Source organism: Brachypodium distachyon, chromosome 2 (assembly GCF_000005505.3).
Source record: "Brachypodium distachyon strain Bd21 chromosome 2, Brachypodium_distachyon_v3.0, whole genome shotgun sequence".
Classification (NCBI taxonomy): domain Eukaryota; kingdom Viridiplantae; phylum Streptophyta; class Magnoliopsida; order Poales; family Poaceae; genus Brachypodium; species Brachypodium distachyon.
Window position 1 is genome coordinate 10,190,537 of NC_016132.3, and position 27,251 is coordinate 10,217,787.

At 47.5% G+C, this 27,251-nt stretch overlaps 3 protein-coding genes across 5 annotated transcripts; 2 read left to right on the top strand and 1 right to left on the bottom strand.

Annotated features, from left to right (window-relative positions):
• Nucleotides 1–7,864: 7,864 nt before the first annotated feature.
• On the top strand, nucleotides 7,865–10,591 carry LOC100832231 (endoglucanase 3). The gene is made up of 7 exons (XM_014899794.2): nucleotides 7,865–8,227; nucleotides 8,327–8,533; nucleotides 8,830–9,030; nucleotides 9,109–9,201; nucleotides 9,359–9,520; nucleotides 9,634–9,909; nucleotides 9,992–10,591. Exons 1-7 carry the CDS (start codon nucleotides 8,018–8,020, stop codon nucleotides 10,322–10,324), a joined length of 1,482 nt encoding a protein of 493 aa, XP_014755280.1. The 5' UTR covers nucleotides 7,865–8,017; the 3' UTR covers nucleotides 10,325–10,591.
• A 10,853-nt stretch (nucleotides 10,592–21,444) lies between these two features.
• LOC106866249 lies at nucleotides 21,445–27,227 on the bottom strand. 3 transcript variants are annotated; one of them, XM_024459400.1, is made up of 5 exons: nucleotides 26,573–27,227; nucleotides 22,440–22,554; nucleotides 22,183–22,283; nucleotides 22,041–22,101; nucleotides 21,445–21,899 (listed from the first exon to the last, which is right to left on the bottom strand). In XM_024459400.1, exons 2-5 carry the CDS (start codon nucleotides 22,522–22,524, stop codon nucleotides 21,877–21,879), a joined length of 270 nt encoding a protein of 89 aa, XP_024315168.1. In that variant the 5' UTR covers nucleotides 22,525–22,554; nucleotides 26,573–27,227; the 3' UTR covers nucleotides 21,445–21,876. The 3 variants fall into 3 exon arrangements, with proteins under 3 accessions (XP_024315168.1, XP_024315167.1, XP_024315166.1); XM_024459399.1 differs by having other exon boundaries at nucleotides 21,858–22,101; XM_024459398.1 differs by lacking the exons at nucleotides 21,445–21,899; nucleotides 22,041–22,101; nucleotides 22,183–22,283; nucleotides 22,440–22,554 and adding an exon at nucleotides 22,581–24,561.
• LOC100837070 (ethylene-responsive transcription factor ERF071) lies at nucleotides 24,941–26,073 on the top strand. The gene is made up of 2 exons (XM_003567556.4): nucleotides 24,941–25,340; nucleotides 25,436–26,073. Exons 1-2 carry the CDS (start codon nucleotides 25,226–25,228, stop codon nucleotides 25,912–25,914), a joined length of 594 nt encoding a protein of 197 aa, XP_003567604.1. The 5' UTR covers nucleotides 24,941–25,225; the 3' UTR covers nucleotides 25,915–26,073.
• Nucleotides 27,228–27,251: the final 24 nt, after the last annotated feature.

The following is a 27,251-nucleotide window of genomic DNA, read 5'->3' on the forward strand; positions in this document are numbered from 1 at the left end:
CTTCTGTCGTCATTTATAGAAGGAGAAGCTGCGAGGCAGCGATACAAAGTTTCACAATTTTACATGTTAGAGATACAATATTGTTGGGATTTCCTAAAAAAAATATTGTTGGGATTAGAAAGATAAGATAGAATCAATTTAAACAAAGTACTTGTCTTTTACTCCAAATCCATCTCTCATCTTTGTATCTCTATATGTACTTCATGAGGATCAGATCAATACAACAACAGATATTAGGGTTCCAATCCTATATTTCCACATTACATTAACCGGCGTCGCGCCACGGCAACTCAAAGTCCCTCTCTAGACCTATTAGACTTGCTCTAGACCAAGCTATGCTTTCTCTCCTGACCTCATCGATGATGGTCTGAGAAGTCACTCTAGCTAAGTCCATAAAAAACTACCCGATTCCTATGCTTCCAAATCTTCCAACGTATTAGGGTTGATCTCGTCGCCATCTCCTTCCTATCCTCTTTTGACAGATGAATGGTCGATCACCAGCTTGCAAGCGAATTGGTTTGAAGAGGTAGCCATTGTAGCCAGCCCCAAGACATGAAGAAAGTCGTCCACACTTCGCGAGCCATGACGCTACCAATGAGCAAGTGGTCAATGTCCTCGAAGACTTGATCACAGAGCAGGCATGCCCGAGGATGATCCACTGAATGACGCGGCAACCGATCAGAGGTCCAACACCTTCTCTGACTAGCAAGCCACATGAAGAATTTGCACCTCAGTGGTGCTTTTGATTCCCAAATCAAATCATGTCCCAAACTCCATTCTCCCTTCGAGCAGAGCCAGGTAGGCCGAGCGTGCAGAGAAGCAGCCACTCGACGACCAGTTCCCCCTGAATTCATCCACACCCTCCGTCAGGTTCTGTTCAGCCACCAGGTCCCAAAACCTCAGCATTTCCTGTAGACACACTTCAGGGAGATCAGTTTATTACGGAGATCGGTTGAGATTGTGCACCCAATTCCCATTGGACAGACCCTCGGCTACCGTCAGATCGTCCCCATTTCTTGGACGTGTCTCGAAGAGGTTCGGTGCCAGATCTTCAATTCTTCGTCCTTGAAGCCATGTATCAAGCCAGAAATAAGTTCCTCGTCTATTACGAATGACTGTACCTGCCCCAGCTCGAACAAATCTTCAGATTGCTTCGGAACTAGAAGCTCGAACTGTTGCCGTGGCCTGTCTTGATCAGTGCGCTTCAGCCACGCAACACCGAGTTTAGGAATCTCAGGTTTGGAATTCCCAGGCCCCCAAGTCCCATGCCAAAAGGCAGTGCCTGCCTGCCTGTTTTTCCAAACCCGTTGCCGCTTTGTGCCGTCGACTTTGACTATCGTCCACATCTTTCCGTGCCGCCGTTTAGCGGACTGACCAGGCATTCCTCTCGTGGCTAACCCTAGCCATGATTTAGCCTTGCCTTCCAAGTGACGGTTCTTCGACCTCCCAACAACCCTCGTTCGGCTTCTCTCACAGTGGCCCACACACTTCTCGGACCCATCACCTCACTCAGGTCGTCCTCGCTCCTATCTGTACTCTTGCGCCACCTTTGTGCCCTCGGCTCGCCTCGGTTGGTACGGTAGTGAGAGAAGATGAGGAGGAGAGCGGAGGGCTCTAGAGAGGAGACCGAGGCAGGTCGAGCTGTGCTAGGATTGCACTTACCTCAACACCGGCTATTTTTGAATATGTACAGAAGACGTGTTTATATATACTAGTTTAAGTATAACTCACTTGTGTGACTCTAAACTCTGTTTTTGAAAGGGTGTGGAAGGTCAAAATGCATGGTTTCGTGTGATTATATTTTAATTTGTCATGCTCGGTAGGTCCTTGATTTTGACTTTGCGAAGTTAATTCTGCTCATTCTTCCTATCAAATCTGAATATGTACCCTAGTTTGTGGAAAGGAAAGTATTACCAAGGAAGATGACGAAATCGCATGTTTATACCCACGCCTTGGGCCAGATCACCGTGTTAATTCATTGAAATTCAAAAGCTTAAGGCATCTCCAATAGTCCTAGTCAGCAGGTACTATGAGTGGCATATGTCTGTAAATAGATGATGTGGCAGAGAAACTAGGACCAGAAAAGTTGTACCCGTTTCTTCTGCCGGAAACGGCCTGAAGTAGCGGTAAAAAGTGTTGTTGGACGTGTGCTGTTTCTTAAAATCACTCAGACTCATGGGCCCACTAGAACTTTTTGATCTTCTGTGCAGGCATGTTAGATGTGTATTCGTTTTCCATCCCACCATCTATCGCATATGGGCACAACACACATGGCTACACAGTTTCAGTTGATTGTAAATCATCACAAATAGAGTACGTATGCAATAATTAAATTGCCTCAGAGGCTTTAGTACCGGCACAAGAAACTAACTATTGGAAAAGCCGTTACTTTGCCTGAGATTGTCAGCTCTTCATCACCAAAGTACCGACCATAGCAAATTCTTGCTGTCTTCCTGATGGATGTAAGATAAGAGATAGTCCATTCGATCCATCTGAGACACTTATGATGGATAGGGGGGAATTAATACATAAATAGAGACATGCCTGAAAAAAAAATGTTCGTGTTAACCTTTTACATGAGCACAGAGCACAAGCATACCGTGGCCGGGCTACCCAAAGTTTGTTCTGGGCTCCTCCACGGCTCCACCGTGTCCTGCTTAGGCGCAAGGGCAATGCCTCCAAGCATGCATTTGCCTGCTGAACCTAAGCTGCCCTTCGGGCCAGGCGACGAGCACGCGCGGTCACGTACGGGCGGTGGTTCATGGGTGCTTCATTTACTGTTTCTGTTACTTGTTAGTTGCCGCGCGTACCGGCTACGGGCTACCGGTCGATCACGTGAGTAAGGACAATATCATTATGCGTCCAGGTTGCGTTAACGTAATGAAAATGACGAGATCACCCAAGACCCAACCACCCATGGAGAAAACTCTGACGCTATATTCTTAAGCTTCTGAACCATAAATACTTTTATGGTCACTAGCGATAAGAAACGTCTGCAGTCTGCTGGGTTGCGCAGTCTCGGCTAAAGCTTTGATGGATGCAGGTGTGGGCTGAACGAGAGATGAAAGAAGAAAAGCACAGCTGAAAACCTGCCGATGATCACGCCGTTTCGTTCATGCATGCAAGGAAACGCAAGCCTCCGCGAAGAAGGGAGACAGTCTCGAAGAAACCGAACGCAACGTCGTCTTCCTTTCTCCACTGCGCGCATGATGCATCGTTTCCTTGGACCCATACCTCGTTGACACGTTGTAGATCTGCGCTCTGTGCCCTGCATCTCGTCTCCTGTCTTGTTCCGTCTCAAACTGCGCGAAAGCCGTGAGATCAGATCAACTTTTCCGGCGTATTTGTTGTTGCTTGGAAATGCCGAATTCAGCGACAAGTTCCGCAGAAGTGTCTTTTCTTTCGCGTGCTGCTGTAGGAGTAGTACTCCGTAGCGAAGAAACGAAATGGAGAGGAGACAAGTCAACGGCAAAAGCACCCTGCGTCCAAGTTACGTTCCCTGATGCGAATAAAAACCGCCAGTTGCTGGTTCGTGGAGGAAAAAACGATTCGATCAGGTTCCGCAAAACGTTGATCTGAAAAAGTCGTTCTTGAATCGGCGGGGCAAAAATCCCCATATAGGCGTAAGTGAGATCAGTTTCGCGGGTATACCAAATCGCCCAGGCTGCCTTGGCGGGAGGGAAATTTCAGCTCGCGTCCGCTGTTTCTTCTCCGCCGCGCCACCAGGCCCCACCCCGTCGTCAGATCTTGCGATGGGGTCTCATGCGCGTCCCACGCCGATTCCACCGGAAGGCCGAGTGCATCCCATGGCCAATTTGTGCCTCCTCCTCGCCCTCCTCCCGCCGGCGTCTCCTCATCGCCCTCCTCCCGCCGCCGAGAGGTTGAAGAAACAAGACAAGACCTCAAGTTTGACGCCCAAATTCGATGAATTGATGAAATCAAAAGAGGTTGCCGCGGCTAAGAAATTGGAGCTCAAACTTGTATTGGCCGACACGAAGCATACGCACAAATTGGAGAAGTGGCAATTGGTGAAAGAAGTGGAGGAAAGCTGGACTGCAATCGAGGGATAGGGCGAGGATCAAGGCCCGAAAGACTGAAATTGAGGAGGCCAAAGCAGCGAAAGAATTGGAGGTGGAGGAGAACAGAGTCACTATGATGGATCCTAGCAGCCTTGACGAACTTGCACGAGAGTGGTGGCAGATGAAGAGGGAGGAGATCATGTAGCGTCGTCGCCAAGCTAGAGCTGTCGTGGCCGTGGCTGCTGCCGCTGCTCCACCGGAAGGCAATATTGTTTGATTGTTTTATTTGAACTATGATGAGATGCGCTATGTTTCTTGCATGTGCAAGTATTTTGTGAACTGTCGAACTAACGAACTGTCGATTTTATATTTTTCGATTCATATTTACGTTTTTGCAGGCACGCGAGCAGAACAGATCCCACAAATAGGCCGGATTTGGTTTTTCGGTCTGGTTTGAGGGATTTGTTCTGGCCGATTCTTTTTCGCACCGCAAAACACGAATTCGGCTCACTGAAAACGTGTTTTTGCTGTTCAGATTATGCAGGATCTGCTAGATTTACTCTTAGCACTACTGGCAAGGTCTAGGTGTCAAAACGCACACCAACTCGAATGCCACATTGTCTTTTTTGCACTAAATTTCTTCTCGCTCTCTCTTTGTTAAGGAAAAGAAACAATCTTCATTCTTTTTCTTTCTTTCTTGTAGGCCCAAACGAGACAAAACTCACCGTGACTTCACGGTCTAGAGCGCCAAGCGCACGTAAACAGTATAACATATCCCTTTCTAAAAATATATATAACAGGCATGTGCGCCCCCAAACAGAAGATCGAGAGCCCTAACGAGACAAAACTCACCGTGACTTCACGGTCTAGAGCGCCAAGCGCACGTAAACAGTATAACATATCCCTTTCTAAAAAAATATATAACAGGCATGTGCGCCCCCAAACAGAAGATCGAGAGCCCTAACGAGACAAAACTCACCGTGACTTCACGGTCTAGAGCGCCAAGCGCACGTAAACAGTCTAACATATCCCTTTCTAAAAAATATCTAGCAGGCGTGTGCGCCCCCAAACAGAAGATCGAGAGCATGTTTGGTTGATAATTTTAATTGGGGAAGTATCAGGTGAAAACTCTCCCTGGGTGAAAACCTGAAAACTTTGCTTATCAGCCGCACGATTATAAACGGACGCATGTGATCAGAAGTGGGATGGCATCCAGCCACTTAAACAGGTTTTACAGAAAACCCCCCAGCATATACCCCTCTTCTTCTCCTACCTCCTCCTCATCTCAAAAGGAAAAACGAAAAAAAACCCTATTCCGTCCGCCGTCCGCCCACGCCGCTGCCACCACCGTCCACCAGCGACGGTTGTGCCCACCGCGATGTGCGACTCCGTCCTGTTCCCTGAGTTCCCACTTATATCTCGACTTGGGTCGTCCGTTGTCTTGTGTGACAACACCCCCTTACGGCCGTTGCGGCTGATGCCAGTCCGCTCTTCCACGACGGCAAGCCCTCTTGCCGCTGCCGTTGATGCTGATCCGCCCTTACATGTGGCGTCAAGACTCAAGAAGGAGCTGCGCATTTTTCTTTAGAGCTATGAGCATTGAATTGTTGAAAGGTTCATGCCTGGAACGTGGCTTTGGACCGAATACCGATGAAGGAAACAAAAGGGGTCTGGAACAAGAACGGATATCCCCATGGAGAAAACTGATTTGTAAACCTCTGTGAACTCGTCGAAAGAGAAAACTGATTCGTCTAGGCTTGTATGATATATACTGAGTTGTACAGCAGCAAGGAGTGATGTAATCTTTTCTGAATATTTTCAGAATTAGAAAAGAACTAATTGTAGATGATAAAAGTACTCACACAAAATGGTCCGCTTCTTTGCACTGAAGCTATCCATAATCATGGAAGGGGGATTGATTTCCATCATCTTTTGTCCATCACTAAAATCAAAGTTTTGCAAAGTCAAATCTAGCCAAAAGCTCGTGCTCCATCTGCAATCGAATAGCACAAAACAAATTAACAAATCACAACCATATCAGACCTGTAGAGGGCTACTAGGAGGTGGATTTTGTGCTATACCACATGGTTTTGTATCCATACTCAAACAATAAGCACCGGCATCGCCGAGTTGGAGCGCCGGGTCGTCACCCATGGGGACACAGCAGAAGCGTGGGCATGTGGCAGCAGCGTCGCATCATCCAAAGGGCAAGACTCGATCATATCTAGCGCAGGGCGAGGTGCTCTCTCAGGCGGTTGTGCCAAGTGCCATCGGCCGACCGGCGTCGCACCAACCAACAGGTGAAGATGAAGCGTCAGGCTCTAAGCATTCTACCTGTGGCCAATGTGTACAAGAAGGATAACATGCAGGGGGTTTTCTGTAAAACCTGTTTAAGTGGCTGGGTGCCCTCCCACTTCTCATCCTGTGCGTCCGTTTATGATCGTGTGGCTGATAAGCAAAGTTTTCTGGTTTTCATCAGGAAGAGTTTTCGCCTGATATTTCCCCATTTTAATTTGCCATACCTTTTTATTAAGTTGTGGCTAGGCAAAAAATGTGATGGAGAATTTGCTTGCTACAGTTAAGCAAACTTTGATTAAAAAAAATGAATGTATGGCATATGGGACGGAACTCTTAAGAAAATGATGCATGCCACACTTGTGGATGCTAAACAAACAGTAGCCGGCCTAATCTACGTGTCACACTTGAGGCAAGATTTGACCATGAAACAAACACTCCCTGAAGATAGCAGTGGCAGGGCAAGATTCCAGACGGACACAGACGTGCGCGTGTCGCTCCGACATGCCCCGTGCATTGCAAGGGCGGTGCGCGGTGCAGGGTGCTCTGAACTCTGATGCGGGCCACGTTCACGAACCCCGTTCGCTCGAACGCCGCGGGCGGCCAGGATAGGTGTGCCGTTTTCGTTGACGGATCCTCGTGGCGCCTAACTTTTCTTTCTTCTGGTTACCAGTAGACCTCCCGCTGCCTGATTCATCGCAGAGATTTTCTCTTGTTGCATGCGAATTTCGGATGTTCGGTCCCATTTTTTTCACTGCTTGCAAGAGCATTTAGAGCCATTGACGATGGTCGCCCACTCGCGGATCAGATCCGAACCTAACGATAAATCTACCATACAGTACTGGGCCGCCGTGAAGAATGCCTCGTTAGGCCCAACAGAGGGCAAAGTATTTGTGGACTGGATGGAGCCGGAGGTGTATATTACTGGCCTTTTTTTTCTTCTCTAGAGCAGTATACAGTATTTAGTGGCTTGATAATCGGCGGTGATGCGGGCCAACACCCAATCCTCCACTTCGGGGAGAGATTTGATTGGTTTCCGCTGAGAGTGATTGCTGCGGCGGGTTAGCCACTTCCACTTCAACACACATTTTAGCCTTGCAAACAAGGCTTGGACACTTATGGCAATTGCTTCCTCCACTACCAGGATGCATAAAGCTGAACTTTGGACTCCTAGAGGGAAAGCCTGAAACTAGTTGCTGTTTTAGGAGTGTCATGCATTGCAACAAGCCATCTTATATTATGTATTCATGCGCTACAAGTCTACAATGATCTAAAACGCCAGTTTTTACACCAAAGGGACGAACTACTGTCTTGCGAAGCCAGCCAAACTAATGGAGTAGCACTAATTGTTTTGTTTAAGAGCTTAATTAAAGCCTCAGCGCCTGGCGGCCCCTGCCATTGCCATGTGAACGAGCTCACTTCTAGCAGGAAAAACTGGAGCACTATAATAACTTTTTCCATCTCATTCTCCAAGAAGAAGAAAAAAAACAGAGATGCGAATAAAAATATTATTATGAAGAACAAGGCCTGTCTTTAAAAGCAGCGCTCAAGTGCCAACTATAATGGCAGAGAAGGGCACAGCGAGGCAGCCATAGGAGCAGATTGCAGAGCAGCCAGTGTGGCCGGTAGCCGGTAGCCAGTAGTCGCACACACAGAAAGGCCCACCTTTTCTTCTCCCCTGGTGCTCTCACGCTTGTTCGCTCATGGCTCTCTTCGCCTGTCTCTTCTTCCTCCTGCTCACGGCCCACAATGCCGCTGCCGCGCCGCACCACGGCCCCGCCGCTCACGACTACCGGGACGCTCTGACCAAGTCCATCCTCTTCTTCGAGGGCCAGAGGTCCGGGAAGCTGCCGCCGTCCCAGCGAGTGTCCTGGCGAAAGGACTCGGGCCTCTCCGACGGCTCTTCCATCAAGGCAAGAGAAACCGCCTCTACATTGTGACCTCTGTTTTGTTCTTTTGCCAGTTCACTTGCTGATCGTTCTTTCGGTCGCTCTTCTTCCATGTATCTGCAGGTTGATTTGACGGGAGGGTACTACGACGCCGGGGACAATGTCAAGTTCGGGTTCCCGCTGGCGTTCAGCGCGACGATGCTGGCGTGGAGCGTGCTGGAGTTCGGCGGGATGATGAAGGGGGAGCTGCAGCACGCCAGGGATGCCGTCCGCTGGGGCTCCGACTACCTCCTCAAGGCCACCGCCCATCCCGACACCGTCTACGTCCAGGTACCAACCAGCACACACTCACGGACTCGTCTTGCACTGGTCACTGGGTTTTCATTTCCGGCTCAAACAAACAAAGAGCCCATGGTCCTCGTCATTTCGGGTACTGCTGGCTAGGTTGTTCTTCACCCACAAAGTACAAACATAACACAAAAGTTGTTCCGGCTTCTTCCTTGGCGAAGAAAAGCACTGTACTAGAGGCTCTCATGCCTCGTCGCGTGGACCAAAGTTACAAGCAACGTGGGTGGGGACTTTCGGTTTGACTGTATAGCTCACCTCAGTGAACTGTTGCTTGCTAGGTTGGGGACGCGAGCAAGGACCACGCGTGCTGGGAGCGGCCAGAGGACATGGACACGCCGAGGACCGTGTACAAGGTCGACCCGAGCACCCCCGGCTCCGACGTCGCCGCCGAGACCGCCGCCGCGCTCGCCGCAGCCTCGCTCGTCTTCCGCAAGTCCGACCCAGCCTACTCCAGTCGCCTCGTCGCCAGGGCCAAGAGGGTAACACGCATTTCCTAGAAAACAGTTACTCGTCCTGCATTTTTTGGTTGATGACACTGACGCTCTGTTTTTGTGTAGGTGTTTGAGTTCGCTGACAAGCACAGGGGCACATACAGCACCAAGCTCTCGGCATACGTCTGCCCCTACTACTGCTCCTACTCCGGATACCAGGTCTCAGAAAAACTCATTGAAAAACTCATGCTTTTGCCTCCCATTGGTTGCAGAGACCTATGAAAAGGATACTGTTTCTAGTCCTGTATAGGAGCTCTCTGCTCGATGCGGTTGCTTTTCGCTTATGTTATTTTCCTGTCACGTGTGTTAAAAAAAGGATGAGCTGCTATGGGGCGCCGCATGGCTACACCGGGCGACCAAGAGCCCCACTTACCTGAGCTACATCAAGGTGAACGGCCAGCTCCTGGGCGCCGACGAGCAGGACAACACGTTCGGCTGGGACAACAAGCATGCCGGAGCAAGGATCCTCCTCTCCAAGGTACTACTGTTCTGTTTAAACTGGAGATCCGAGGTGGAGATCGATCTAGAATTCGAGATGGTGACACTTTTGGTTTCTTTTTGGATGTGTTTCGTGCATGCTCGTACGTGCAGGCGTTCCTGGTGCAGAAGGTGGGTGCGCTGCAGGAGTACAAGGGCCACGCCGACAGCTTCATCTGCTCCATGGTTCCCGGAACCCCCACCGACCAGACGCAGTACACCAAAGGTGGCCTCCTGTTCAAGCTCAGCGACAGCAACATGCAGTACGTCACCTCCAGCTCCTTCCTCCTGCTCACCTACGCCAAGTACCTCGTCTCCGCCAAGAAGACCGTCTCCTGCGGCGGCGCCGTCGTCACCCCGCAGCGCCTCCGCGCCATCGCCAGGCGCCAGGTCAGCTTAGTTTTCCAGCATCACAACATTAGTTTTTCAAGATCATACATAAACAGCACTACAACATTGCGTTAATTTGAAGGTGAACTACTTGCTTGGGAGCAACCCGATGGGGATGTCGTACATGGTGGGGTACGGGGCCAAGTACCCGCGGAAGCTCCACCACAGGGCCTCCTCGCTGCCGTCCGTGGCGGCGCACCCGGGCAAGATCGGGTGCTCGCAGGGGTTCACGGGGCTCTACTCCGGCGTGGCCAACCCCAACGTGCACGTCGGCGCGGTCGTCGGGGGCCCCAACCAGAACGACCAGTTCCCCGACCAGCGCAACGACTACGAGCACTCCGAGCCGGCCACATACATCAACGCGCCGCTCGTCGGGGCGCTCGCATACCTCGCGCACTCCTCCGGCCAGCTCTAGGCCGCGGAAGATTGTTGCATTGCAGCACGGACGCCTTAATTGGTCTGGCGATTAAGTCGTGTGCTAGTACTAGTTGATTGTGTCATTGTGTGTGTGTGATTCGGGGGACCCCAGTGCAAGCAAAACAAAGGGCACTAGTGGGTCTTGATTTATCGTTACTAAAGCACGCCCAGCTCTGCTCCGTGTATTTCTGTCCTTGTTGCAACTCGCAACTCATTGTGGAATCAATCAAGTGCTTATCAATTCAGATAGTCTACTCGATCCGTACCACTAGTTCTCCGCTTTTTATGATGATTCATTTTGGGGGCTGTTTACCGGGCCACATTTGTCCATGGAGTAATCCGCTTTAAGAACGTAACCAGTGACCCAAGAAGAATTGGTGGAGCAGTATGAATGATGCGGTGATCTCATCATCTGTGGTGACGAATCGTAAGACTAGTGTCACCAGCAATCTTTCAAATGGCCCGGTAACTGAAAGCAACATGGGGCCATATGTCCACACATGAGCAGAGTATCAACTCGGAGACAGACAACAATCCAGGCTCGATCGCAAGCCGTAGCAGACTCGATTAACTTGTCATAATGCAGTGGCAGGATGTTATCCTCCTGGAAAAGAAGAAAGATAACCGACTTGCTTAATGAGATGTTCCCTGTTCACTAGGTCACGGGCAATGCTCACAGTACCGATCTCCACCAGCGTAACTGTCCGACCGCAGGTGCTATTGAATGAATCTCACATTCTCACGCCAGAAAGTGGATCCAAGATTGGATCAGGTATAGCCGCATAGCAGTTAACAATTGCTGAATCGAGATCCATCGTCCATCGTCCATGTAGTATATTCTTTCAGAGAAATGTATCACCGATTATCTCGGAGAAAAAAGAAAACAAAAACATGAACATCTCACGTGAAGCTAAGTAGTAAAAGCAAGGCTCTTCGCATGTGCAATATTGCAGTAGACCAGGCATGTTGAGCTGAAGGATTTCCTTGCCTGGCGTACCGAAATTAAACAAGGTAGGGCTGATTGAATCTCTTTTGCCAGCTCCCGGTATTTTTAGGATCCTCGGTAAGCAGAGATCACATGACGAGCAGGTGCATTCAATGCTAACATAACGACCGCCTGATGAACTTTCTATCCATCAGCGTATAAACAACAATATACATGTGCCTTTACGGACAGCTTTGCACGGTCACCGGAGAAAACGAGATGTGCGGCGACCGGTACAGTTGTATACTCCTACTAAACACGGGACCTTTTCCGCTTTGCTACCAAAATTCCCGCCCAAATTCACCATTTTCTCGTGTCCCTTCCCGCCAGCGCCGAACCGAAGGAAGGAGCTGGTACTGTGGTGTGTGGTCACTCCGATGGTCAGTTGTGTGTTTGACCCGGGGCCTCGTAACTCGGGCGCAGAGGCGCAGAACTCACGTACGGCACACGGTGGATAGCCTGACAAACCGCGACGTGCGTGCGTGCGTATAACTAACCCCACGTTAAACGCTCCCCAACAGGGCAACAGGATTAGCCCGCTAATCCTATAAAAAAAGCATCTCCAAGACCATTCACAAAATCACATCAAAAACCTCTGTACGGAGATTTCCTGTAAAAGATTCTACCTCAAATCACTCTTCGATCCAACGATTCCCTAAATCTCATCCCATGTATTCCAGTTGTTTATATTATATTCGTATCTTTCAGCCGATTTTGTAAACTACGACATTTCAAATAAATTGTATATTTGAAATTGCTTCAATCTACAAAATATCATATGCTACTTTTACAAAAAAAAAGTTGCTTCAATTCATAATTCCTTCAATTTACAAATATGATATGCTACTTTTATAAAAAAAATTGATTCAACTTACAAATCATATGCATCAATTACAAATATCAGTACAGTCTTCTCCATCTTCGTCTCAAACACCAGCCCAGGAGCACCCTCTTCTGCTCTACTCCACCTGTGCCCCACCGCTGCCAGCACCGGCTCTGACCCATGCCCTTGCCCGTGCGCCAGCGTCCGCCGCCCCAGCGCCGCCGCCCCTACCCCATCCTCCATGCCTCCTCTCATTCCCATCTCCATCCCGGCCGCACCTACCCCATCCCAGCGCCTCCTCTCATACCCTCCCCTACCGAGCCCCCTCCCACTTCCTCAGATTCAGGCGACTCCATCATCTCAGGCTCTCCCACTCCAAGTGCGGCAGCCGCTGACGAGAGGGTAGCAGATAAGGAGAAGATGGCAGTTCCAGAGAGAGACGGAGCATGCCTGGGCGGAGTGGAGGATTCGACGGGTGGGAGATTTCCCGCTGGCGGTTGATGGATGGGGTATTCCGAGCTTGATGCTGAGGATGGGGAACCCCGAGCTCGATTTAGGGCACGGCTCGAGATGGGGAATGAGACGGAGGTTTTGCTCGAGGATGTTTTTGGGCCAGATTTTCTAAATTTACCTATTGAGGCCTGATAGGGATCTCTTGGGGATGCTCTAAGGGTCTATTTGATTCAAGGATTGGAAATATACAAGAATAGGATAAATGAATGATTGCAATGTCATGTCCATTTGATCCCTATAAGATCTTGTTGTCACCAAATTTGTTTGATTAACCAGAAGAAAAACAAAGGATTTCTACCAAGAGGTTGAGTGGATGGAAAATTTCCTATGATATGTAGTACGAAAAGTCCTTAGGAAAAATCTCTATAAGATTCAATAGGATTCAATCCTACAAATCAAAATAACCAATGTAGAAATTTTTTCTGAAGATTTCAAACCTCCAAAATTCTTATGAAAATCCTTTTGAGTCTGCAGCCAAAGGAGCAGCCTGTTCTTGTTACATCAGCACGTCGCTGCACACACGCTAACGCTACGTATGTGTCGTGTTCCACTGGGTTTTAACCGCTGAAGCACATGCAGCATGTGTTCTGCTTTCAGGCCTGGCAGTTTTGACAGGAAGGCCACTTGTAAAGCTGACCTTTTTGCAAGTTTGCAGAAATGGGCACTCTGCATTTGGTGGAGAATATATTTGCAGCCAGGCCACGAGTGCCAATCACTGGAGCAAGACACATCTAACTGGCATGTGCTCCCAAAAACAAGCCATCAACATGCATGTTTGGTTGACAGCCAATTTTCTCTCGCACTGCGGGGAAGGCACATTGTATGCAGCGAAGAAATGGATAGCAGGTCACATCTTTTAGGAAATTTGGGCATAGCATGTGGCTTTCAACAGCTGTGAGCCTGTGACAGTGAATCAAATAAGCTAGAGACAGAAAACGGTGTCCACATCTTTAGAGACGGATCGCCTGACGCACGGTGCCTGCTTACGTACACAAGGCAGGACCACGTATATATACCATCACTACGAAGTACAGAGCACGTACGTAATCTTTATCGAGCTAGTGAATCGTATCTGGTGGCATGCAGCAGCAGCAGCAGGACGACCCTGAGACATCGGTTGTATCATGATGTTTGACCAGACCAACCGGCGTGCACTGCAGCAAGCATGGGATCCTCGGAGAAAGCGGCATCGGTGTTGGAGCTGGACCCATTTTTTCCATGCACGGTACTACTGGCAGGCGTTATGGCTTGGACGTCTGCACCTTTCCCTCGTCCTTGTGCAGAAACGCTGACAACAGTTCAGGCCAAGGTGTTACAAAATTAATCACTTTGTATTCTAGTTTGCGCGCCAATGAGGAGTAATTCGCCAAGTCACACTCAAAAACACATCTTGTAGATCGATTGTGGCATGTTTAATGTCACGGTTGCTAGTTCTGCATATGGCGTGAGACCTCGAGAAAACACAGTCAATGTCCATCAGTTGCATGCGCCATGTCAGATGAAATGAGCAGCTGTGTGTGAAACAGAGTTCCAGCCAATGTAGATCAGCAGCATTTGCACCAGTGGAGTAGTGCAGTGCAGGGGCCATGTGTATGAGGTAAGCTGAGAACGTGGCTGTGCTGCTTGTTCTCCGAGCATATCGCTCCGATCGATCCACAAACAAATCAAGGAAAAAAGGGTCGGGCCCAGGAGCCGAAGTTCAAAGCATTGAGCGCAAGACTTTTATTTCGGCTCGTACTGATCGTAAGATTATCAGCTGAGTAGTCTAGATTCTTTGAGATGAGGGGGACATGAGCACAAGACATTCGATCCCAACAACCATCCATCGATTTTTCAACTTTATCCTAGCTGTCACCTCTCTATGACAAGGTGGCAAGTGGCAACGGCAAGTGGCCTGGCCCTGCTCTTCGATCTCGACGCCGCCAGTGCATGCCTTCCGTCTAGATGCTGGAGTACAAAAGAGGCAGGAACTCTGTATTTCTCACAGTCGACATTTGCAATATAAAGAACGTACTGTACGAGAGCCAAAACCCACGAGGTCAGGATGGTTTGTAAAAAAGTCTTCCGGATGAACTGACCCTACATGTTGCTATATGCGGCACCACCCCTCGACATGAACATCAAATTCGGTTGCCCCAACCATATTTCCGTACAGAAATATTTTCCGGGGCTCAGCTGGATGCGCATCGACCAATCAGTCACAATTCGATCCGGAACGCGCAGGTTGATCCAAATACAAAGTCCAAGGAATCCCTGGCTCCCTGCCGTGGGCTGACCTCCCCACGGAGATGGTAGACGAAGTGGTGGGCCACCTCGCCATCTTCAGCACGGCCCAATTCACCAGCGTGTGCCCTTCTTGGGCCAAGGCCGTCACGACGAACCCGACCCTGCCCTTCGGAACGCCGTGCCTGCTCATGTCGCTCGAGGACGACCCACAGGCCGAAGCCCACCCTGTGGACGACGGCGACGAGGAGCGCAACACCACCTTCGGGCTACTGGAGCTGCACAGCCCATGGAGAGAAACCACCACGTTCCCGCCTGCATCAGGGCCATGCGCGACCGGTATTGGGTCGGCGCCAAGGACGACTGGCTTGCCACCGTCGACGAATCCTGCAACGCCGAGCTCGTGAACCCTTACAGCGGCCACCGGGCCCACCTGCCGGCCATCACCACCATCCCTGGCGTGGAACTGACCGGCCGTGTCTGCGAGCTCCGGCGACGTGGAACTAACGGGTACGATCACGTCTTGCGGAGGATCGTCGTGTGCGAGACGCCGTCTGCAGACAACGGCTACCTAGTCATTGGAATTTTCAGTTCCGGGCTTTTGGCAATCGCTAGATCAGGTGGCGAGCATAGCTGCTGGACGGCACTGAAGAACCCACGCGAGGCATGGTCGTCGTCTGACAGTTACAGCGACGCAATTGTCCATAAGGGCAAGGTCGTCGCCGTTGGCACAAACGGCTATATCTACGCTTGGGACCTGGGCGCCGGCACGACGTGCCACGAGCCAGTGAAGCTGCTGCGGCCCCCGCAGGCCAGCCATGGCAACTAAAAGTGCCCGCAGAACCTGGCGGAGTCGGCCGACGGCCGTCGTCTTCTTCTCGTCTACACGCACGATTGGAGGTACAAGCTCAACATCAACCTCGGCGGGGAGATAGAAAGGTATGATGAGCACGGACACGGAGTGCACCTGTACGAGCTGGATGTGGACGCTTCTGTTTCGGAGTCGGACGGGGATCGACGTCATGGATGGAGCCGCGTCACCAGCCTGGGCGACCGCGCGCTGTTCCTGGGCTCCAATTGCCCGTTCCTGGCGGAAGTTGACCGTGGATCGGAACTTCTTCGGCCCAACTCCGTCTGCTTCACCGTGAACGAGTTGTTTGGGTACCTCGGCATGGATTTCGACATGGTGGTGTTGGACTTGGATGATCAGTCACCCATCTGGTTTAGACCGAGAGTAGTAGACTGGCAGCGCCGATCAATTTAATGGCTCGCTGTATTCCGGTTTCTAATTCGATCAGGATGGTAAATTTTTGAAAGAAAACGAATTTTATGCTGTGGTATCCCCTTTTTTTTTGCCAGCATTATATTCAGATTTCTTCTGTCACTATAGTAGAGAATGCCTATGAAGCTTGATTGTTTTTAAATTGACGAGCAGTCAAATGTCATCGCCACCTACTAGCAATATAATATAGTTTTTACATACAAAAATAAACGTGTCAAAAATACAATAAATACTCTAGGAAGTTACAAACTTAAATTACAAGCAAAATTAGTAAGTTCCATATTCCTTTGCAAAAAATAGATAACCGTGTGGACATGTTTATGGGTTGTTAAAAAACATGAAGTGTTCATATGTCAAAAATATCGAGTGTTTAGTTTCCGAAATATTGTTGGAACCCGACTAAAATATTTATCAAATTTAACAACTTCATAACTTAAGAACTTGCAGAATATATGACCCATGCTCCTTTAGGCTCTTTAAATTCCGTGGGTGGCGTAGCTACCGAGATCAATGCAGTTAATTATGTCTCTCCTAGAAGTTGGTTATCGACTTCTCATTTTGTTCTAGGATTCTTCTTTTTTGTGGGCCATTTGTGGCATGCAGGAAGAGCCCGAGCTGCTACAGCAGGTTTTGAAAAGGGAATCGATCGTGATTTAGAACCTGTTCTTTACATGAACCCTCTTAACTAAGATTTTCGATATGACCTGAAGATGAATATGCCCTAAATTAGAAACTCCATGCAACTATTCATCTCCTCGGGTCGCCAATGGTCTTACATTTTTTTTTAAATTTGAACTTCAAGCCCAAATTGTGAAAAGCACTGAAGACAAGTATACAATAAAACTAAAGACGACACATTAATTGTTAGAGGAAAGAGCAAATGATAGCTTTGATGTTCATGTTCCTTCTATTTCCAATGCGATCATTGAAGCCTCGACTTCAGAGAAATTGTTTCTCTGTTCGACAGTTCACTTGGGCCAATTTGGGGCTTTAATTTTTTTGGGAGTTACTTCCTCGCTACAAACTTCAAAACCCAGCAAGGTGGGGGCTCAACGGCCAAAGTGGCCTCCTGGCGGTGCGTCCAGCCTCCTAGCATCTCGGTGGTAGCACGGTGTGAAAGTGAGGTCTAAGGTCATCGAGGTCCTCGTGCTCTGCTATGCTTTTCTTTCTATATCTCTCGGTCTCATGGTTCACTTTTGTTGACGCTTTTGATCAACTCATTGTCTACTTGTTACCAAAACAAGTATGATTTTGCTATATGTAAGTTTCCTGATTTTTTAGTTAGAGATAAGTTGATTTCTCAGCCATTTGATATGATTTGTGATCTAAGATTGGAAATGGATGAGAGATGAAAAAAGACGGATAAAATAAGATCTAAATACTAATCTAACGGATATGCTTCGTCAACTTAGATTTTAGATTTTTCTTTCCACCTGGGGTTTCCCCCCTTTCCATTATTACTAACGGAAATATAAAGTCTGATACACATGCACGGACAGGGGTGGGGGAACAAAAGAAGAAACCTAACCATGGGCAGGAAAACCGCTGACCAGCTTCTGCAATCAGAAGCTGACTACGGGACAAAAACCTGCCCCTACACCCCCAAGCCCTAGACAAAGTCTTAACACCAAGTTCCAGCCTAAAAAGATTACAAAACAACAACCAAGACAGCCACCTCGAACATTAAAGCAAAAGCAAAGAGCAATCCTCCAGAACAAGCATCCTCAGAGAGTGATTGTCAGACGTGCCACATCCACTGCTTCATCAGTTGGCACCGATGCATCTTCATGAAGACTTCGCATGAGCTCCTTCACATTGGCAATCAGCTGCTGAGCACCCTCCTTCAAGAGCTCCTTGTCACCATCCCTCTGCAAACCTGACCAAGACAACACAGAAGCACACGCAGTGAAAATAATCTCAAAAGGGGACCAAAGATTATACTTCTGGAAAGTCACACGATTCCTGCACTTCCATATAGCCCAGGTTATAGCAGCTAAACCAACCACAAAAAATTTGTCACCATAGGGTAGAAAAGAGTGCATCCACACAAAGTATTGCCAGACATAATTTGGGATAGTGGAAGTTCCAAAAAGGGAACCCACGGTCCCCCAAACCAGTTTAGACACAGGGCAGAGGAAGAACAAATGCTTAGCATTCTCAGGCTGAACACAGAAAGAGCATAGAGGAGAGCCTGTCCAATTTTTCTTACACAAACAATCCCTTGTAAGCACAGCATACTAGAACGGCAATCACAAAAAGATCTGAATTTTAAGAGGATTTTTTGCCTTCCAATCCACTTGTTATGTGCCCCATGAAGGAACCTTTCCTGCCAAGTATAAAGAGATTTAAGAGTGAAAGTAGATTTATTATGAACCCAACTAACATGATCTAGCTCGTTAGATAAAAGCAAGGCCCCCACTTTATCCCTAATCATTCTCCATTGTACCAGCAAGTTAGGATTAAGTTGTCTTCTGAAATGTAACATAAACCCAGCATCAACAAACTCCTTAATAGTAATATCAGGGGATAAGCAGATCTCAAAAAGTTCAGGAAATTGGGAAGATAATAAACCATTGGCCTCATCCCAATCATCATTCCATAATCTCATTAGGTTCCCACAACTCAAATGGAGCTTCCTACCAGCAAGATAATATTCTCTCACTTTTAGCAAAGTTTTCCAACAAGTTGAATCAGTTTGTTTAAGCTTCACAGTAGATAAAGTAGCATGAGATAGATATTCTGTTTAACAATAGTTTGCCATAAGCCTTGACCTATAATCAAGGTTCCACCACCACTTGCATAACAAACTAATATTTTGTTTTCTCAAATCATTAATACCCAAACCCCCTTTATTCCTGGATCTACAAACCCTAGACCACTTCACAAGATGATATTTCTTCTTATCTCCAGTACCTTGCCAAAGAAACCTTCTTCTATGTTTATCAAGTTTTTCAATAAAGGTCTTATTAAACAAGAACATTGACATATGATAATAGGGTAGACTGGATAGACAAGCATTCAACAAAATAGTCTTGCCACCCATAGACAAGGTATAACCTTTCCAAGCCTCCAATCTTTTAAGAAATTTAGTATTCAGGAATTCCCAATCTTTATTTTTAATAGAAGCAAAACTAACAGGGACACCAAGATAACGCAAAGGAAGTGTACCAATTTGACAGCCATACAAATTAGCATAGTAGGAGGCAATATCATTATCCCCCCCCTCCCCCCCCAATAAGAAACACTTCACTCTTGAGGAAGTTAATTTTCAAACCAGACATCATTTCAAAGATGTACAACAACAACTTTAGGTTAATGGCTTTCTCCTCATCATGCTGCAAGCAAATTACAGTATCATCAGCATACTGTAAGATAGCAAGCCCATTCTCAACCAAATCACTAGCCAAATCAGTAAACATATTATTTCTTTGTCCCTTCAAAACCATTTTAGTGAGAAATTATGCTTCCAAGTTAAACAACATAGGAGATAAAGGATCCCCCTGCCTCACCCCTTTGGAACTAACAAAATAAGGACACACGGTATCATTCAGCTTAACACTAACAGTGCCATCCCTAAGAACTTGATCAATCCAATGACACAATTTCTCATTAAAACCTTTATGATGAAGACAGGAAAGCAAAAACTCCCGATTAACTTTGTCATATGCTTTTTCAAAATCAAGTTTAAGAACAACACCAATCTCCCTCTTGACATGGGTGTGATGCATAACTTCATGCAAGGTTAAAACCCCATCCCTAATATTTCTTTTTTTAATGAAAGCATTCTGTTGAATATTGATCAGTTTATCAGCATAATGTTCCAAACGAATAGTTAGGGATTTAGTCAACCACTTGTATATATATTTAAGTAAACAGATAGGCCTAAATTGTTGAATCTTATCAGCACCAGTCAATTTTGGCAAAAAAAAGTAATGACACCATAATTCAGTCTTTGTACCTCCAAAGTCCCCTTATGAAACTCTTGAAACATGTTAAAAATATCAGAGGAGATAATAGGGCAAGAAGCTTGAAAAAATTCAATTGGAATATTGTCAGGGCACCTCCCTTGTTAGGTTTCATGGAGAACAGAGCATGTATTAATTTCCTCCATTGTAAAAGGCTTAGTTAGATCATCATTATCTTGGACAGACAGGATTTCATGGGCTTCCCAAAGATCAGAATCAATATTAAACAGATTACCAGGAGCTGGGCCAAATAACTCTTTATAATAAGAGGTAGCATGAGCTAAAAGATTTTTAGTTCCTTCTATATTAACATCCCCATCTTTGAGATTATGAATAGTGTTCTTCCTCTTTCTACCATTAGCAATTCTATGGAAATATGCAGTATTTTGATCCCCTTTCAAAATCCAGTTTTCATGAGATTTCTAAACCCAGCCTAATTCCTCCTCAACATCAAGGCTATCAAGTTCAGTAAGAATATCCACTTTTCTACCAAACATGTTAGGAGGCAAGACATCCACCTCCTCCCATTGCTCAATAGCAGCAAGCTCCTCCTTAAGGTCATTTCTCCCTTTTCTATTAACTCCAAACAAGTGAGACCCCCATCCTTTAAAATACTTTTTAATTTTCTTCAACTTGATATTAATCACATCCACTACATTATCTTTAGTGACAGGTTGGTTCCAAATCTCAGCAACTTTAGGAAGAAAATCTTCATTTTTTAACCAGGCAAGATCAAAATGAAACTCTTTTTTTTTCAATTTAGGTGGACCGACATTGGAATTCAACAGCAAAGGATTATGATCAGACTTAGATCTAACCAGCTTCTCAACAGTACCAAAGGAAACAAATCCTCCCAATCAAAAGACATGAGCACTCTGTCAAGTTTTTCCAGAATGTGATCAGTTTGGTTATTAGACCAGGTAAAATCCCCCCACTCAGATTAATTTCTCTAAGACCCAAGGTGTGAATAATATAATTAAACAGATCAGAAGAATGAGAGGCATGGAACTGTTTATTTTTTTCACCCGCATGTCTAAGAACATTAAAAATCCCCACCCACAATATAAGGACAACCAAGTCCATTACAGAAAGCTGCCAATTCAGCCAAGAAAGCACCCCTCAAATCCTCATGAGCAGCTCCATAAACAGAAAGCAAGCTCCACTTACATTTCTTAGACTTATCCCAAAGATCAAGCTGAACAATAAAATCACCCAATTTAAAAGAAGAAACATCAAACTTATCATTTCTCACACCACATAAAATCCCACTAGCTCTTCCCAAAGAAGGAATCAATTTCCAGAAAAAATCACCTCTAGGATCAAGGAGTCTGAAAAAACTAGGAAGGTAATCTTTTTTATGTGTCTCCTGAAAGTAGATAAAGTCTAGGTTATTAGCATGGATTAAATCAGAGAGGCAGGCAACCATGCCCTTTTTACTTACCCTCTGCAATTCCAAAATAGACCAATCATGAAGTATTTGTGATTTGCTTTCCCCTCCTTCTAGTAGTGCCAGGGGGTACAGGGCCCCTACTAGAAAGAGAGGCAGCTTTATTCCGACTTCTAGTCACAGGTCTCAAACACTTAGGGGATACTTTTACTCTAGGAATCTTCTTTTTCTTAGGCTGTACCAACACAAATTGTTGCTGCTCATCCTCATCATCAGATAACCATTGAAGGGAAAGGGGGGGGGGGGGTAGATTCACCATTGTTAGTCACAATATGCAGATTAGTATCCAAGGACTGATGTTTTTTAAGAAGATTAGCTCTGACCACTTCCAATTCCTAAAGAATATTGATGGAAGAGAAATTATTATCTGGGAAACACACCCCTAGCTAGCTGTGTAGCCCTAAGAACCAGCTCATTATTTGCGATATAAGCCAAAAGAGTAGAAATAGATTCAGAGATAGGGCAAGCAGCATTACCTTCCACGTTCCTTTTCCTAGAGACTAAAATAGCTTTCTCCAACATTTTACCCAAGTTTCCCTGTTTCAATAACCTCTGACTAAACCTGATTCCAGATTCAGAAACAAGATGATCATCAATAAAAACATCATGTATTAATACCTGCTCTTCCTCTCCTGGACCTTCAAGCAGCTCACCAGATGGAGAATGAACAACATACTCATGAATTTGAGATAAAGCAACAGCTTGAGATTCGTTCAATTCTACAATATGAGGAGCAATAGTATCCATCACAACTGGAGGTATAGTAGGAGACACAGAGTATAGGGTCCATGAAGGTTACCAAACAACTTAGAAGCCACCATCAAGCAAGAGATATTTAGAGTAGCAGGAGCAAAAGAAGGAGCACAAGGAATTACCATCTTCCTCACACACCTCATCAGATGGAGTACTGAAATCATCCCCAAAATCAACAGCTTCATCAACAAGTTTATCCACCAGCATAGCAACTGGTTCCACAGGAACATCAGTGCTCTGATTCAGAGTAGGAGGTAAGTGCTCAAAAACATCAGTTTGAACAACCCCTTGCATAGGTACAATATTCAGAGGAGAAACATTAACAGAAACATCCTGCAAAGTAGGCATTTGCAAAAGCACCACCTAAACATTACTAACGGTAGGAGAAGAAAAGTCCAGGCCCACCCTAGTAGAATAGTTGCCAGTATTATGCCTGGAGCTCCCAGCACCTCCCATACCAAAGGTATTCTGCTCACTCATAGGAGGCTCGATATCCATTCTAGGACACTTGTTAGGAGAAAGAGCCATAGTAGGATCTTGACCATCCACAGCCACACCTCTGGCATTCTTAGGATTCTCACCCACAATGACAGAGTCAACGTCATAGAAAAAATCATAGAAATGTCGGCCCAAACATCTCTCAGCAACCTCAGGAAGTTAGGTAATGTCTCGGCATCCCAAGAGAACACGAACGTACTCAGGTTTATGCAAAGTAGACGTATCAATTTCCAAAGGCACACCAACTAAGGAAGCATCAAAGGAAGCATTTCTCTCAGTACGCTTATCAGTAGGAATATTAGAGACACGCACCCAGGCAATGTTCAGCTCAGCTTTAGCTCCCACAGAGGTAGTCCAGTGAGTTAAGCGTAAAGTAGCAGCACAACCACACATAGTGAATCTATCTTGGTAACAAGCTTTCTCAACCTCGCGAGCATTAGGAAAACGCATCACATATTTGTCAGGACCAATCTGCCTAGCAGTACACCTCCAACCCGAAGCAAAGAATTTTGTGAACTCATTTTCAATCTCCCTACAAGAAGCAATCCCCTCTATCACAGAGATAACCACACTACTAGAACGATCTTTCAACTGTTTAGCAGAGGCAGCATCATGCATGTAAAAAAAACCCTGACCCTTAGACAAGCACACATCTGAGCCATGCATTCCCAAGGAAGAACGACCATACAAGAAGCTTGCAAATGACCAGATCTCCCACAACGCTCACACACAAGAGAAGGACATCGGGCAGAAAGATGAGCAGTCAATTTGCAGTGACTACAAGGAACAATGTTACCGGGATTGGAGCGATTCGTCTCCGAGCGCCCCCCTTGAGCAGATCTGTTATCCTGGTCGCCCATCGCCGCCAGCGCCCAACGATCTGGCTGCGTCCCCACACGAACACCTTGCGTCGCCGCCGCCACCTCCCAGCGACCAGCCGCAGCCGATCCACCATAAGTCGAAGAAGACTGCAGTTCTGGCGAGTTGCGTTTCCAGACGTTCGGCCGCGCTCGACCCCGATCCTGGCGCCCAGCACCACGCCCTTGACGACTCGCGCCGAAACCATCAAGGTGATGGCCCCAGTTGAAACGGGCGCTCTGATCCGCCATGGGTGCCGGGTCTCTCACCACCTGAGCAAAAGATCTGGAATCCCCCGCTACCTTGCCCCGCCACCACCCAAAGGAATTGCCTCGAGGACAAGCAGGAGACGAAACCCTAGATCTAGACCAAAAATGATGTAAACAAGCATCAAGATCGGACTCACCGAGGGGAAAAGTAGAGGCAACTCCACTCGGAGACCCCACTGGGTCCCTTCTGGCAGAAGCAAAACCACCATTGATCACATGAGGAATGGTAGATCCCGCCGCCACACGTCCTGTAGACCCCGGCGCCGCCCCAAGCACGCCTGGATCCTTTGTACGTGGCGGAATCGCACCAAGGACAAGAACCTCAGGTGCACACCCACTCGAGGGATCCGCCCTCCCGTGTACCACGTAGCAGGGAAGCGTGACCGACTGCCCATGGAACTGGAACCCCGGTCGAGAAGAGCGATCGATGATACACTCGCGATCATCCCGTAGAAGGAGAGTCTGATCCCCAACGCTATACTCCAAGCTCTCGTGAAGGATCCGAAGCCGAGAGGACGATAGCACCGTCGAGAAAGTCACCGGCCACCGTGGAGAGAGATGGGGAGCCGAGAATGAGAACGTAGACGTGTCCATCTCCTTGCCAACCTCGGAATGGAACCTAGATTTTAGATTTTTACTTAAAAGTCAGACAACTTCAAGTATTATTACATTTTTGACCAGCCTCGACGTTTGGTCACTGTAGACCGTGCCGTGTGGTTGTCTGCGAAAGGAGATTTCACAACGACAGGCAACAAACGCGCATTCGTCGCCTATTGAAGTTGACACTAGTCGTTCAGTGCTGCGGCGGCGGTCTCCGTTCAGGTCTGGTTCGCTGGCTCAAACAAAAAACGAGCCCCACTCCCATCAAGGTTTTCGCAAAACAACGGCTAAGAAACGATGTGCCGCCTTCTTTCGTACCCTTGTCAACTTGCTGGAGTCATCTAGTAGGTGCCTGGATCGAATTCTTTAGGAATAAATATACCTTACCTATCTTTCCACGTGATTAACTCACGAGACGATGTGCCGGTGATTGTCTTGTCGACGCTTTGTGGTGCTCCGTTCGAATTCTATAGGAATTGTCGTCGCCACCTACACGCCTACACTCCACAGTCCTGACCGTTGTATATAAACACACCGGAGCTGGTAGTCCAACGCCTCGTATCATCCAAACCAATCCAACGTCCCCTAGTTCTTTCTACCCAGCGCGCGCTAAAATTCTCAAAGAATAGTTTGTCCCCGGTCCTTTCCAATTTCCACCCCACTTTTGATCGAGCCCAGTATCCATGTGTGGCGGTGCCATCATCTACGACTACATCCCGGCGCCCCGCCGGGTGTCGGCCGCGGACTTCTGGCCCGACGCCGACGACTCCGACGCCCACAGCACCGCCCCCCACAAAGGTACGCACGCCACGCCTACAATTTCCTACGGAGTATAAGAAGTAGGAATTTCCGTTGCCAGCTGATAGGACTGAATGAGTGGTGTGCATTTGCAGCGCGGCGCGCGAAGCGGGAGAAGAGGAACCAGTACCGCGGCATCCGGCAGCGGCCGTGGGGTAAGTGGGCGGCGGAGATCCGCGACCCCGTCAAGGGCGTCCGCGTCTGGCTCGGCACCTACCCCACCGCCGAGGCCGCCGCGCGCGCCTACGACCGCGCCGCGCGCCGCATCAGGGGCGCCAAGGCCAAGGTCAACTTTCCCAACGAGGAGCTCCTCCTTGCCTCTTCGCCGGCCACGGCGGCGGCGGCGGCTCCGCCGGCCGTGCTTTCCTCGTTCAAGAAGGAGGAGGACGCGGAGTTCGGGTCCGTGGCGTGCTCCGGCGAGGCCAAGGAGCTGTCCGAGGAGCTGATGGCGTACGAGAACTACATGAGCTTTCTTGGCGTCCCCTACATGCAGGGCGGGGATACGGCAGCCCCTGCCGCCGAGGAGGCGCCGGCGCCGGCGCCTGCCGCGCTATGGAGCTTCGAGGACTACTAGTGGCAGAAATCAGTGTCCAACTTCCTGTCGGTCGTGTTTAATTTGTTCAATTCATTTTTTCAGTTTGTAACTGTGTTTGGAGTCCAATGGCAATTCGCTTGCTCCGTGTAACTGTGTAAGCAAAATTTGCAATTTAACTTGTTTGCCGTTCTGCAAGTATTCGTCCTTTTCCAACGTGGAACCAACCAATTGGTTTACAGCGAATTGATTTCAGAAGCTGGTATCAATGATTTGGTACGAGAAATCGTAGTATCATTGTACATTTGCACTAGATTCCCAATTCCAGGTTACAGCGGGGTGCAGATTTCAAACGTTAAAATTTGAACATTATATATGGTCTAGATAATCATGGCAATCACAGACCGAAGCAAGAAAATAAAAAACTCCACATGGCAAAAAAAGACTTTGAGAAAACGTTTTTTTTAAGACTGAGAAAAATAATTTCTAAGTTGATATATCTGACCCATAATTAAATTAATATTCGTGCAAGACGTACAAAGATGAGAAATTTTTCACTGGATGACTATAATTATAATTGTTGACTAAAAATAATCTCTCTGAATTCATAATAATTGTCTCAGAGAGAATTAACTATTTTGAATTTAAACTAAGAAGTACTACAGTCCCTTGAAAAAAAATCTATCTTGAAATAACTCACCGGACAAACCGAGCCGCTTTGTTGACTCGTTCGCCGCTCCGAGCAGAAGAGCCGCCGTTTTCACGCCCGTCGTTTTGCCGTTGTACTTCGGGTGTATCGAGGCCAAGGTAGTACAGGAAGTACAGGTATTGGCACGACACTTCTGACTCCTGTAGAGTTCTTTACCTGCAGCCTGCAGGTTGCAGCCGAAGGGAAACGTTTTTCTGTGGGCCGACGATACCGGGGGCAGCTACTTGTTTCCGGGTCGCCGTGCAAGCCACAACATCTACGGGGCCCTGCACCTAGCTTTCGCGCCGGCGGCCGCCAAGACCAAGAAAGAAAAGGCGAAGTTGCCATCTCCTTGCACATTTCAGCAGGGTTCCAAACTTGTCGTGCAAGTTCTAGAATGCCTTTTTGGTTGCTGACTCCCCTAACAGACCGTTTGGTAACAAGAATTCATTTCATCGGTAGGAATGAAATTAAATCCAATTTTTAATAAGATTCCAGTTGGTTGAATTTGGATTCCGGGTTCAAAAATCATGTTTGTCTACCACATGAAATCTGTAGAGTGAGAGACAACTTTAGGAAATGATGGCTTTTAGAGAGAAATTGGGGTTAGTTACAGTGTAATTCCATGGAATTTGAGATCGGATTCCTATGGCCAATTCCGTGCCACCTAAACAAGTTGGTTTCTGGAATT

Bases quoted from the DNA above. Each gene is read 5' to 3' on its own strand.
- LOC100832231 (XM_014899794.2), top strand. From the start codon at position 8,018: ATGGCTCTCTTCGCCTGTCTCTTCTTCCTCCTGCTCACGGCCCACAAT. The intron at 9,031-9,108 runs GTAACACGCATT...GTTTTTGTGTAG, and splicing joins TCGTCGCCAGGGCCAAGAGG to GTGTTTGAGTTCGCTGACAA. The intron at 9,521-9,633 runs GTACTACTGTTC...TCGTACGTGCAG, and splicing joins CAAGGATCCTCCTCTCCAAG to GCGTTCCTGGTGCAGAAGGT.
- LOC106866249 (XM_024459398.1), bottom strand. From the start codon at position 24,536: ATGGACACGTCTACGTTCTCATTCTCGGCTCCCCATCTCTCTCCACGG.
- LOC100837070 (XM_003567556.4), top strand. From the start codon at position 25,226: ATGTGTGGCGGTGCCATCATCTACGACTACATCCCGGCGCCCCGCCGG. The intron at 25,341-25,435 runs GTACGCACGCCA...GTGCATTTGCAG, and splicing joins CAGCACCGCCCCCCACAAAG to CGCGGCGCGCGAAGCGGGAG.